This window comes from Prionailurus bengalensis, chromosome C1, assembly GCF_016509475.1.
Source record: "Prionailurus bengalensis isolate Pbe53 chromosome C1, Fcat_Pben_1.1_paternal_pri, whole genome shotgun sequence".
Lineage (NCBI taxonomy): Eukaryota > Metazoa > Chordata > Mammalia > Carnivora > Felidae > Prionailurus > Prionailurus bengalensis.
The window spans coordinates 53,556,697-53,570,526 of NC_057345.1; the positions used below are offsets into that span (position 1 = coordinate 53,556,697).

The 13,830-nt window shown below is 35.0% G+C and overlaps 1 protein-coding gene across 2 annotated transcripts in view; it reads left to right on the forward strand.

Annotated features, from left to right (window-relative positions):
• The window catches only part of RAVER2 (ribonucleoprotein, PTB binding 2), a 93,233-nt gene that overhangs the window by 38,065 nt on the left and 41,338 nt on the right, over positions 1–13,830 (forward strand). Inside the window, exons 5-8 of one of the 2 annotated variants that reach the window (XM_043575184.1) lie at positions 2,520–2,646; positions 10,140–10,225; positions 11,892–11,954; positions 12,112–12,223. In XM_043575184.1, the coding sequence (XP_043431119.1) occupies positions 2,520–2,646; positions 10,140–10,225; positions 11,892–11,954; positions 12,112–12,223 (388 nt within the window). Of the gene's footprint in view, positions 1–2,519; positions 2,647–10,139; positions 10,226–11,852; positions 11,955–12,111; positions 12,224–13,830 lie in introns of both variants that reach the window. The other variant, XM_043575183.1, reaches the window with a different exon arrangement.

Genomic DNA, 13,830 nt, shown 5'->3' on the forward strand with positions numbered 1-13,830 from the left:
TATTAATGTGGTAAATAAAAACTTTTGAGAATTTGTATAGTTGGAAGTATTTTAATTTCTTTTCACATATTTAGGTAATAGCTTAGATGAATATAAAATTATAAAAATCTATATTCAAAGTTCTTCCTTTGGCCCTTTGAAAATATTAATTTGTTGCCTTCTTAAATCCATTGTTGATGCTTGGAGGGAGATGATAATCATTTCCTGTTCCCTTTGGAAATACATTCTTTCTCACTGGAAGCTGTTAGCATATTTGTCTTTGATAGTCTTAAATTTCATACCCAAAAATGTGACTAGGTGTGTTTTTGTCCTTATACATCATATCTGGAACACTGTGAATCCCTTTCATTCTGTGCTTTTTAAGTTTTCTTTAATGATGAGCAATTCTCAGCTGTTATTTCTTCAAAGACCCTGTTCTTTTTTTCTTCTCCTTCAGGGACTCTTGTTTTGTACAGGTTGACACTTCTAACCTCTTCATTGCCTTGCTTATTCTCTTTTGTTTTGTTTGCATTTCTTATTTCCATGTTTTGTTTTGTTTATTTGCATTTTCCATTTGTCCTTTTCTGATATCTTCTGGGAACTTTCTTTGAACTGATATTTCCAGTCACTGTTTTGTTTTTCAGCAACACATATTCTGTTTAACCTATCTGTTCAAGCACAGGATAGAGGATAGTGTATTGCTCTGTATGAATTTCTTCAGTTTCGTAGTGGACAGAGTGGTGATAATAGTATCAACCCTGTTGAGTTGTTTTGGAAAACTAAGTGATACAATCCATGTAAAGTGCTTAGAACAATGCCAAGTATGTGGTAAATGAGGGCCGTTTTTCTCTTTTTTTAACATTTATATTTTTCATACCCACTATTTCAAATTAGTTATTCTTTGTAACTTCTACTCCTTGATTCACATTACTGATAAAAATGTTTTTTTATTTTTATTTTTTAATTTTTTTTTATAAAGTAATGTTTTTACTCTTACTGTTTTGTTTCTTTTTTTTTTTTTAACGTTTATTTATTTTTGGGACAGAGGGAGACAGAGCATGAACGGGGGAGGGGCAGAGAGAGAGGGAGACACAGAATCGGAAACAGGCTCCAGGCTCTGAGCCATCAGCCCAGAGCCCGACGCGGGGCTCGAACTCACGGACCGCGAGATCATGACCTGGCTGAAGTTGGACGCTTAACCGACTGCGCCACCCAGGCTCCCCTAAAAATGTTTTTTTAAAGGATATTTATTATGTCTGTTACTATGCAGCATTCTTATTTCCTGTCCATTAATTCTGGTTTGCCTCTTACAGGTGTCTCTTACAGTTAAGGGGCTCCATTCTCTCCACATGTCTAGTTGTTGTGTTCTGTGAATACATATTTCCCTGGGAGGATATCAGCTTCCCTGTGTGTGAATGTTTAGAGGTTGAGGGAGTAGAGGCTGGACAGGGGAGAGCTAAAGCCTACTCATCTTAGCTGGGGTTTAGGGAAGGCCGGTGAGGAGCGAAGCAGAATACCTCTGCCTTTACTATTTGTCCTTGGCTGCAACCCTTTTCCCACCTCAACCAGGCAATCCCGCACCTTTGAGAAACCCTTAATTCATTGGTCCTGTGGCTGTCACTAACTAGATTGATGCTGCTGTTTTCCCTTCTTGTGCTGGCCAGGAAAGTCCTCATCTCTAGAGGGCAGTGCGGAGGCAGCAACATAGTTGCACAAGTAAAAAGCCCTTCCCCAAACTGGCTGTAGGTCCAGGCTCTCTCATGCTCCTTGATGTCTGCCTCTGCACTGGGACCTGCTGCCTTCTATCTCTCCAGGGATTTCTCACAGGTTTTGTGTCCCATTCTCAGATTTGTCACCCTGTCCCTCTATCTTCATAGTATCTGGGTTTATAGTGGGATTCCAGGTGCATTGTCAGTTCTCCATTTTTTCATGGCTAGAAGTTTCTAGTTTTTTTATAACCGTATGTTAGTATTCTCATCTATCAGGTTGGTTTTTAAAACTGAACACAATTTCAGAATTTTAGGAAGCTCCTAATTACATGTGTGTGAGTCCAGTTCAGCTTTGTATCAGAAGATTAACTTAATAAAGACCTTTATTAAAAGAAAATTTATTCGTAAGGCAACCCACATTATATAGTAAGGCTCTTCTGTAGTATAAGATATTCATACTGCGTCGACAGATTATCTCCCTGTTAATATATTCAGATACCCTTGGCATCTTTCTACTTGTATGAAGAGATTTAGCTACCTAAATTGTTTTTGTTTTTGTTTTATCTTACTAAATCGTTAGTCCTCTTAGAGCCAATTTGTATTTCACTGAGACATTTTATGATGATTTCAGTATATGCTATACAGTATTTATAGTATATATCTTAACATAATTAGAAATTGTAGAATATATAAAAAAATGTATCATAGAAAGCAATTTGCTTGTATCATTAAAAGATCAGATGAATGAGAATTTCTGAAAGAAAACCTTTAAAATTTCATCTTTTGTACTTATCCTTGTTATAATGTTTCCTATTTCTGTATTTATTAAAGATGTACAGTAATCAAAAAGGCTTACTTCCAGAGCCAAATCCTGTACAAATTATGAAAAGTTTGAACAACCCTGCCCTGTTACAAGTCCTTCTACAGCCCCAGCTTTGTGGACGAGCTGTTAAACCAGGTAAGCACCATGGCACTGATTAAATATAGAAGGTTGGCATGAAGTCAGTTTGTGCTGTTTTATATGAAAAACACATTTAAATTAGTCCAAAAATATTTTTCTAGGACTTGTCATGAATTTTAATTAATGGTCTGAGGTGATAATATGTTTTGCCTGTTTTTGGTAGATACAATCTGCTTGTATGTTTCCTGATTTCTTTTACCTTTTTAAAACCAGTTTAGCTCATAATTAAATGACAGGAATTTAAAGACCAGATAATTAATACACTACATTGTTATGGACTGTATCAACAGACAACATGATACTTTTCTAAGTAATATTTTTAGCAGAATTACTTTGTTCAAAAATGCTAAAGTTATGTTTCCTTTTTGCTCTTTTTTGTTGAAAAATAGTTTTACTTTGTAGAAAATGACAAAAGCATTATGGAAATCTTTATAATATTGGTATATATTAAATATCTATTTAGTATTCCTTCTCTGATAAGAGCCTACCTTTTGAAATGTACAACTATATGTACATAAAATGTATACTTTAGCATTATGAAGTGAATTTTTATATTCAACATTAAAGTTTAGAATAAAAATGTTTAAATACATTTTATGTTTGTTTCAACGCTGACTAGTCTAACACCAGCTAGTGGACTGCAATTCAGTTCTAGCACTAACTACCCAGGGTTAGCCCAGACCCCAGAAGTTAAGGGCTTAGTCACCAACAGGTCTGCCTCTCCTTACGCACCAGTTTTCAATTCAGGGGGGCCCCAAGCCACCTGTACTTCTGACCTCTGGCTACAAATTCAGGGATTCCAATGACCACCCCAGGTTTGATGATTTACTAGAACAGTTCATAGGGCTTAGGAAAGCACTATACTTATGATTACCGTTTGATTATAAAGGCTACAACTCAGAAACAACCAAAAGAAAATACTCTTAGAGCTAGGTCTAGGAGGGCCCTGAATGCAGAGCTTTGGTGATCTTTTCCCATGGAGTCAGAGCACATCTCTGTGTTCACCAGCTAGAGATGTCTACTGAATTAAATTTGGCATTCAGAGTTTTTATTGAAGTTTTGTTATATAAGCAATGACGACCTGTTATTGAACTCAATCTCCAGTTTCACTCTTCTCTCTGGAGATCAGGAGGTCCTGCTGATACCACGTGGCCCAAAGCTCCAGCCCCCTAATCACATAGCTGGTGTTTCTGGCAAGAGCAGTCCCCCCATAAAGGCCCACCTTGAGTCATCTCATTAGCATAACAAAGATACTTGTAGCACTCAGAAAATTGTAAGGATCTAGTATTCCTTCTAGGAACCAGGGACAAAGATCAGTTAAATTTTGTATTATACAACAATAGTCATAGTAATAAATATGTCCCATAATCATCAATTATTTGTGTGTAAGAAGCAGCTTTAGAAGTTTTCTGGTTCAGCCTGTTACATAATCAGATATCTCTTCTACAATTTTAATGGTATAGAGATAGTTTTTTACATCTTGATTACTTAAAGCATGAGAAGCTCATTATTTCCCAAGGCAACCTATTCCCTAATTAGACAAATTTATTTACTAGAGTTTTTTTTTAAATATTAGATGGTAATCCCTATAATTTTAGCCATTTATTCTAGTTCTTCCTCTGAAGAAACACAGAATAAATCTATTCCTTCTTCCATAAGAAAAGACTTCTAATAATATTTGAAAAGACAGCTACCATGCGACCTTAGTCATTTTTGGTTTTCCCTGTCTTCTATTCTCCAGGTCAGTGGTCTTCTTAAAATTTATTTATTTTTTGAATATGCAGCCATATCAGTAAAATAAATTTTGAGCACAGCCCCAGTGTATACAGTATATGTATCAATTATATGTCAGTTATATAAATGCACCCTTGTCGACCTGTATATTAAGAAATGATAAAACTTAATATTTTTTATTTAAGGATGAAAGTTAATGTGAACAAGAATTCTAGTATTTTTTTTCTACAGCTTGTTAACTTCTTTGAAGACTACCATCTTGTATTTGGCTTTCCATAATATGTCCCAAGATACACTCTCAGGCCTCCCCAACTGGTTGTCCTCTTGTAGATAACAGCCTAGGTTTTCTGATTTGTCCAGAAATAGGGTATACACAGACATGAACATATCCTGTAAATGGGTTTTGATCAGCATAGAATGTGGTGGGATTTCCCTCCTGTGATCATTCTGTTGCTGTTCATGCAGTCCAAGATTGTATTAGTGTTTGAGGGAAGTATTTCATGCTCTTGGGTCTTTAGAAAGTATTGTCCACATCTTTGGACTCTGGGCTCTCTTTAGTAACTCCTGTCCAATATTAGTTTTTGTCTTTTCATCTGAGAATATATATTCTCTACTCTGCTTTTCTACTCAGATTGATGTATGGCCAAGAAATAAGTTATGCTTATTTTAGGGATAGTTTCACAATTTTAAATAGGATGTCTCAATATTACACTGATGGAGAAATTATTTCACCAAGCTTGCTTTCTTCCTTTGTGTGGAGTGGCAAGGGAGGAAGATTAAATCTCCTTAACGTGAACACATGCAAAGCTTCTGGAGGATGTAATGACAGTTTCTTGGTGGTTAGGAAAGACTAAGTGTCTTGTTAATCAGTAAATGCCACCTGTATTTCCTTTATCTTTTTAAAAAAAATTTTTAATGTTTATTCATTTTTGAGAGAGAGACAGAGCATGAGTCGGGGAGGGCAGAGAGTGAGGGAGACACAGAATCTGAGGCAGGCTCCAGGCTCTGAGCTGTCAGCACAGAGCCTGACGTGGGGCTCAAACTCACAGACTGCAGGATCATGACCTGAGCTGAAGTCGGACGCTCAACCGACTGAGCCACCAGGCGCCCCTGTCCTTTACTGTATCTAACTCTATCCCTTACTGTATTTTGAGCTCCTCACAAAGGGCTCTGAGCAACCTAAGAATTATAATTCATTATAATTATGTTTATATTAAGTAGTATAGATATTTATATTTATACCCTCGCTCTTCTTCCTTCTCGTTTCATTTCTCAAATAACTCACACTTATTTACCTGTTTTTAGTTTGCCTCTCCCACTAGAATGTAAGTTCCATAACTACAAAGATTTATGTCTTGTTCATCTCCTGCACCTAAAGCAACTGTTAATTATAATGAAAGGAACTTAAATAGTTATTTACAGATCAATCTTCTTCCTCTGTATCTCTGTTCCACAGCTTATACATACCTTGTTACTCACATATGGTCTGTTCTACAAATTCTCAACTACTCTGCCTTTTCTGTCTAATCTGTACACTTCCATCAGCTTGATTTTCCTCTCAGACCCAGTTTGGTTATGTTACTCTGACCATACTGATCTTTTCTCTTCAATCCAGACCTTTTAACCAACTTCAAAATACAATGTAAATATTCTAGACTTCTTTCTTTATATGTATGTGTGTGTGTGTCCCTTTTAAATTTTAACTAGTATGCAATTACTTATTGTCTAAGTTATATTTTTAACAGCTTTATTGAGTTATATTTGCATATTAATCTACACATTTAGACTGTAAAAATTTATAAGTTGACATATGTATAAAACCATTGTGTACATAATTTTTATATATAAGTATATACCCATATGTATATTGCCATAATCAAAATAATGAACATATTTATAACTCTCAGAAGTTTCATTTTGTCTTCTTATAATCTCCCTCTCCTCCATCCCTAGGAAACTACTGATTTGACTTCTGTCACTATAGTTTGTCTTCTCTAGAAATTTATATAAATGGAATCACCCTGAAATTTATATAAATGGAATAAAATAAAATTACTATTTTGAGACTCATTCATGTTTCATGTATCAGTAGTTTTTTTTTTTTTTTTTAATGGGAGCCATATTGCATTCCACGGTTTGCATATCTATTGAATTGTTGATGAACATTTAGGTTATCTCTAGTTTGGGATCGTTACAAATAAAATTTCTGCAAACATTTGTGTGTTAGTCTTCTGCAGACTTATGCTTTTATTTCTCCCTGCTAAATATCTAGTTGTGGAATGGCCAGGGCATGTGGTAGGTGTAGGTTTGAGTTATAAGAAACTCTCCCATCTGTTTTCCATTGTGGTTAAACCACTTTGCATTCTCAGTCATCAATATCTAGGGCCCCAGTTTGCTTCATATTCTCACCAACACTTGTTATGTTCCTCCTTTAATTTTAGCCTTTCTATTGGGTATCTCACAGTGATTTTGACTATTCCTCTCAATGATTTTGAACATCTTTTAAAATGCTAATTAGTCCTCTTTATATCTTTTTTGTTATATCATTTTAAATATTTTATGCCTTTTTCTTATTATCTTTTTTTATTAAGTTATCTTTTTCTTATTAAGTAGTAAGTGTTCTTTATTAGAGGTACAAGTCCACTGTTGTATGTATGGGTTTGCACATATTTTCTTTCACTCTGCAAGTTTTCCTTTATCTTCTTAACAGTGTCCTTTGAAGAGCAAAATTTATTATTTTGGCAAAGTCCAATTTGTTTTTTGTTAAAATTTGTACATCTTTTGTCAGATTTAAGAAATCTTAAAATCTTTGCCAAATTTTAGGTCATTAAGATGCTCTCATATATTTTCTTTGAGAAGTTTTATAATTTTTTATATTTAGATCTGGTTTATGTTAATTTTTGTTTATGGTGTGAAGCTAAGTAAAGGTGCAGGTTAATTTTTTACCGTTGTTCCACCATCGTTTGTTAAAAAAGATTATCCTTTTCCATTGAATTGCTTGATGCCTTTTTTCAAAGATCGGTTCACTCTGTATGTATGTATGGCTCTATCTCTGGATTCTCCATTCCATTCCATTGATCTAAACATTTGTCTTTTTCCCAGTACTGCATTGTCTTGATAAATGTAGCTTTATAACAAGCCCTGAAATCAGTGAGTGTAAATCCTTCGTTTTGTTTGGCCTATTCTCTGTCCTTTGTATTAATATATAAATTTTGGAACTAGACTGTCAATCTCCATGAAAAAATGTCAGTAATTTAATTGGGATTGTGTTAAATCTATACTAATTTGGATAGTATTGACAACAGTGTTGAGGTTGAGCCATACATATGGTATATTTCTCAATTAAGGTCTTATTAATTTTTCTCAGAAATAATTTGTAAATTTCAAGGTACAAATATTACACATATTTTGTCAGTTATTCATAGTATTTTACATTTATTGATACTATTTTAAATAGAATTGCCTTTAAATTTAAATTTTGAATTTCTTACTTCTAGCATATGAAAGTACACTTGATTTTGTATATATTGTATCTTGCAACCTAGCTTATTATTTCCTGTAGGTTTTGTTCTTAGGATTTTCTATATAGACAATCATGTAATCCACTAATAAACATTTTCACTTCTTCCTTTCCAATATGTGTGACTTTTACTTCTTTTTCTTGCTTTATTGCAATATACAGAAATTCAGCATAATTTGTGCATTGAACTGGTAAGAATGCACATCTTTGCCTTGTTTCTGATCTTGAGGAGAGAACATTCATTCTTTTACTGTCATATTAGCTATAGCTTTTTCACAGATTTGCTTTTTCAAGCTGAGAAATTTGCCTTCTATTTCTATATTGCAGAGAAATTTTGTCGTGATAATTGCTAGAATTTATCCAGTGCTTTTATGCATTAATTGAGATCATCATATGTGTTTTTTGTTTTTGTTTGGTCTGCTAGCATGATGAATTACATTAATTTTTGAATGTTAAACCAACCTTTTATTACAAGGGTAAACCTCATTTGGTCATGATGTATTATAGTCCTTTGTACATATTGTTGATTGACAGTGTTGTTCAAGACTTCTTGAGGGGAGGATGGGGCACAATGGAAGAAGTTAAGGATAAAGGCAGTTATATGTGAGACTGTAGACATTTCCAGAGTGTTTTGATTCTGGTGGTGGTTGTTTTAAACTGGGAAATACTGTATTCATTAAAAGCTGTGAAAAAATATTTTTTAATGTTTTATAACAAAATACAGTGACTAACTGAAAAAAAGAGAGGAGTTGGTGTTGAAATCTCTAACCATAAATATGGATTTGTCTACTTTTTTAGTTCTAGAAATATTTGCCTTCTGTATTTTGAAGCTTTGTTATTTGAGGCACATTTAAGATTGTTGTATCCTCCTGATGACCCCTTTATTGTTATGAAATGACCGTTTTATCCCTCTTTCCTAATAAACAATCTGTCTTTATAAACAACTTAGCTAATGACCTAATCTTCCTACCACCTGTTGTGAAACAGGATCCTTTTAAAGAAAACAATTTGCTCTTATTTTATTTTTGAGAGAGAGAGGGAGCAAGAGAGAGAGAGAGAGAGAGAGAGCAAGTGTGAGCGCGCATGAGTTGGGGAGGGACAGAAAGAGGCACAGAATCTGAAGCAGGCTTCAGGCTCTGAGCTGTCAGCAGGGCTCGAACTCATGGATGATGAGATCATGACCTGAGCCGAAGTTGGAAGCTCAACCAACTGAGCTACCCAGGTGCCCCCAAAGAAGACACTTTTGAACAGTTTTCCAAAGATGGACTAGTTTAGCAAGTAATAAAAACTTGTGCTTTTTAAAACATGAGATAAACTTGTAGACATGTTATATGTAAATTTCAAATATTTTTGATCGTTAGATTAAATGCTTTTTTTTTTTAAGGCACTTATTTTTTTCCCTTTCTTTTTTTTTATAAATAAGACAACACAATTCTTTATTTTTTTAAAGTAAGCTCTCCATCCAATGTCAGGCTTAAACTCATGACCCACAGATCAAGAGCCACATGAGTCACACGTTCTACCAACCAAGCCAGCCAGGCTCCCTAAGATGAAATGCTTTTTGAAGCACTTTCTATGCCTGACCATTCCTAGTTGCTTTGTAATAATTAGATGAAATTACTTCACATATTTTCTATCTCATGTTTCTGTCTATTATTTATTTTGAAAACATCTCTTTTAATATATACTCTGGTATTTGTTGTCAGGCAAACTTGGTAAAAAGTGTGGCTATTTATTCCTTTTATCAACTATGTATTGTTTCTTTTGTTTTTATTATATAAATATTTTTATGTACATATATTGTCTTCTTAAATGGGTTGTAAGCTCTTCAAAGGAAAAGACTGTATGTTCTTGGCTTTCCCACCCACCCTACTCCCTGCCAACATACCCCAAAAATCTAACACAAATATGGAGCAAATGACAGGGGTTCAATTAGTATTATACTTACTCTAATACATGGAGTTAGTTTTGTTGCTCTAAGAACTAGAGAAGAGAAAGCCTAGGGTTGGTGTTTTATTATCTTGACAAGAAGGTGTTGGGATTTGAAATCAAATTCTGATTTTGAATCACGGGGAAGGGAGCTTGTTACTTCTTGTGTGACAAGGTCAGTATATAATTGACCTTTCAATAAACTTGTTAAAAGTTTTAAAAACTATATTTATTTACCCTTTTTGGAGTTTATTTGTTTTTGAATCCCATGTATGTCATGAAGTTAAATATTTTATTTTCTTAAAAGCAGTTCTTGGAACACCTCACAGCTTGCCACATCTGATGAATCCATCCATCTCCCCTGCATTTTTACATCTGAATAAAGCACATCAGGTATATAAATGACATTGAGTACTGAAGTATCAAACATTTGGAGTGACTCATTTGTTTGCTCTTAACATTTAAAATTCTTGAGAAGTTAAATGAGTATTTCATCTCTAAAAAAAAATTCTTAGTAATAACTATGGCTACATGAAAACACAGGACATCAGATCAAATTAAGCTGATCAAAGCAGTATAGTTCTGTTTATAGGGCATTAAGGGAAGAGAGGTGTATTTTGTGGCATATTTTTCTAGAAATGAGTAGTAAAAACAAGTCTTATGTGGTCTTAACTCAAAGTATTCACAGAAAGAAAAAAATGAATGTGAACTCTTAATTTTTAAATTTTAGTCTATATGAAAATAATTCATACAAGAATAAAAATGTGTTTCTTACCTTCAGATAAGTATTTTAAAACGTATTTGTATGTAAACATAATATTGGAGATAAATACTACTCATTAATTTCTGGTACTGCTGTGTCTATATAAAAGCCTAATTACAAATCCAACCTAATGTATGATAGATGATTAATGTAGCTTAATGAAGGAGTAGTCCTAAACTGAGCTTTTGAAGAAAAGGTTTATCTTTTATTTATTTTTCATTTTTGGAATCTAACGTAGGACCTTGTACATTAGAGGGTCTTTATTCATTCATTTAGTCAACATATTGAGAATCTAACATGTACTGGACACTGTGCTGGTCATTGAGGCTATAGCATTGAACAAAAACATTCATAGTCCTTTGTTCTTGAAGAATTTCAACAAATATAGAAAACAAATGTTAATTCTAATAAGTTGTGAAGAGTGACATGAGAGGGGAGTTCAGAGTACTGACGATATTCTCTTTATTTTAGAATTAAGACAAGAATGCTTAATTTTGCCCAGAAGGTCTATCCAAGCTGGCCTCTGCTGCCTCTCCTGTTCATTGGGTATCACTGTCCCAGCAATAATGGCCTGCTTTTGGTCCTCGAAGGACTTTGCTCTCTTCTTCGTTCTTTGCTCCTGCTGCTGCTTCTGCCTGGAATGCTCCCCACCTCAATACCACCTAACTCCCCCAGACTTCACCTAGTTCTTTCTCCACAGCCTTCAGATCTCTGTGCAATAGTTAGTTCCTCAGGGAAAATTTCCTTGAATTCACCAACCTAAATCAAACCCCCAACTATTCTCATAGCTCCTGTATTTTTCTTTCACATACTCATCACCATTTGTAATTATATGTTTTTAATATTAATGTCTCCCTCCCTCAGGAACCTCTAAGATCTGTGAGGGCAGATTGTATTTTGTATTTCTCATTATGTAGCACTGTACCTGGCACACAGTAAGTGCTCAGTAAATATGTGTTGGATGATTAAATGAATAAATAAATGATTGAATGACAGTGACATAAAGCCAAAAGGGGGTGGGGGGAGGAAGAAGGATGAAAGAAAAAAAGATCTGGAATTAGTTCTATGACCACATAATCACATCTTGTGTATTATTAAAAGAATTAATTAGCATTGCCTGAAGTAGGAAAGTAGGATATTAAGAAGCTATTGGCTTTTGCTCAGATCAACTGGAGAATTGAACTTTAAAATGAATTGGGTTCTGTGAAAAGTAGCTTTTCAAAATTAAACTAACTCGATGCTTTATCATTTTCACAGAGCACAGTTATGGGTAATACTTCTAATTTATTCCTTCAGAATCTTTCTCACGTACCATTGGCACAGCAACAATTAATGAAGTTTGAGAATATTCCTAATAATGTAAGTATGGCATTGTTTTTTTCTTTGGAATTGAGTACATTCCTTTTCTGTATTCAGGCTGTCAGATTGTTTATGAACATTCACGTGTGTAGCCTTTTCATACGGTGATATCCTGCTGCCATGAGCAGAAGTCTTATTTTCTTTTCTTCTTTTGCAGAAACCGGGCTTACTTGGAGATCCCCCAGCCATGATACTTCAAACCACAGTAGGGATGGGGTCAGCGCTTCCTTTGAAAACAGAGTTGGGTCATCATGGAGAAGCACATAAAAGTAAATGACATGCATTTACTGAGAAGTCTGGAAGCAGTCAGATTTGAGATTTAAAGATGGTTTACCTATATTCTGCTTTTATTTACAGAAAGGTTAAATTTGAGTTTTATTCAGTCATTTAAAATTTTAAGAGCCCTCTTGGCTTTTCTATTTTTCATATAAGAAAACTATTGATAAGTTATTGATGGACTTGCTTCCATGCCAAGATCACATTTTCCCTGTTGGATATGCTTTAATATTTGATGAATGTTCACAGCAGCATGAGGCAAAGACATAGATCCCTTTGAGAGTGACGTGCTGCCCACTGGGCTGACAACATATTACATAGATATCCATTTAATTTTTGCCTGAATAAGAAACCCTTAGCCTTTAAAGAAATATGTGGTATTTTGGTAAACTTTGATGATTTATTTGTATTATTTTTTAAATGTGATCTCCAAACTAGTAGTCGAAGAAAAATAACAACATGTGTACTCTGTGTTTCTGAAAAGATGACAAATTTAAACATTTTTTTTAAATGTTTATTTATTTTTGAGACAGAGGGAGACAGCGCGAGTGGGGGAGGGGCAGACAGAGGGGAGACACAGAATCTGAAACAGGCTCCAGGCTCTGAGCTGTTAGCACAGAGCCCGATGCGGGGCTGGAGTCCACAATTGTGAGATCATGACCTAAGCCGAAGTCGGACACTTAACCAACCGAGCCACCCAGGTGCCCCTGAAAAGATGACAAATTTAAACAAAACAATTATTTTTTAGAAAAACAAAAGCATCTGGTATACCAGGATTTCTTATTGGAATGCGATTTGAAAGGAACTTTCAGTTTGAAGTGTAATTGAAATTTGTCTTAAGTAATTATGCTGGGAAAAGAGAAGGGCCACAAGTAATTTAAAAAAAAAGTCAATTAAATATAGGGTAGTATATTTTGCCTTTGCAGGAAGCCAGCAAGTCAAATGATCAAATAAATCCATCAATTCTGATTGTTTAAATTGACTGGGTGAAAGTTAAACTAGTATACAGACAGGTGTAGAAATTTTTATGGTATGATGGAGCCTTTTCCAAAAATTAAATTTTATATCACTAAAAGCTCATGCAGGTGTTTAAAAAAATTTTTTAACGTTTATTTATTTATATTTTTATTTTTTTTTCCAACATTTATTTATTTTTGGGACAGAGAGAGACAGAGCATGAATGGAGGGGCAGAGAGAGAGGGAGACACAGAATCGGAAACAGGCTCCAGGCTCTGAGCCATCAGCCCAGAGCCTGATGCCATCAGCCCAGAGCCTGACGCGGGGCTCGAACTCCCGGACCGCGAGATCGTGACCTGGCTGAAGTCGGACGCTTAACCGACTGCGCCACCCAGGCGCCCCAACGTTTATTTATTTTTAAAAGAGAGCAACAGAGAACGAACAGGGGAGGGGCAGAGAGAGAGAGAGGGAGACACAGAATCCAAAGCAGGCTCTAGGCTCTGACCTTTCAGCACAGAGCTCCATGTGGGGCTCAAACCCACTATCCGTGAGATCACGACCTGAGCCGAAGTTGAATGCTTAACCGAGAGCCACCCCGCCCTTCATGCAGATGTTTATTATTTGTGTTGGGTTAAATAATAAG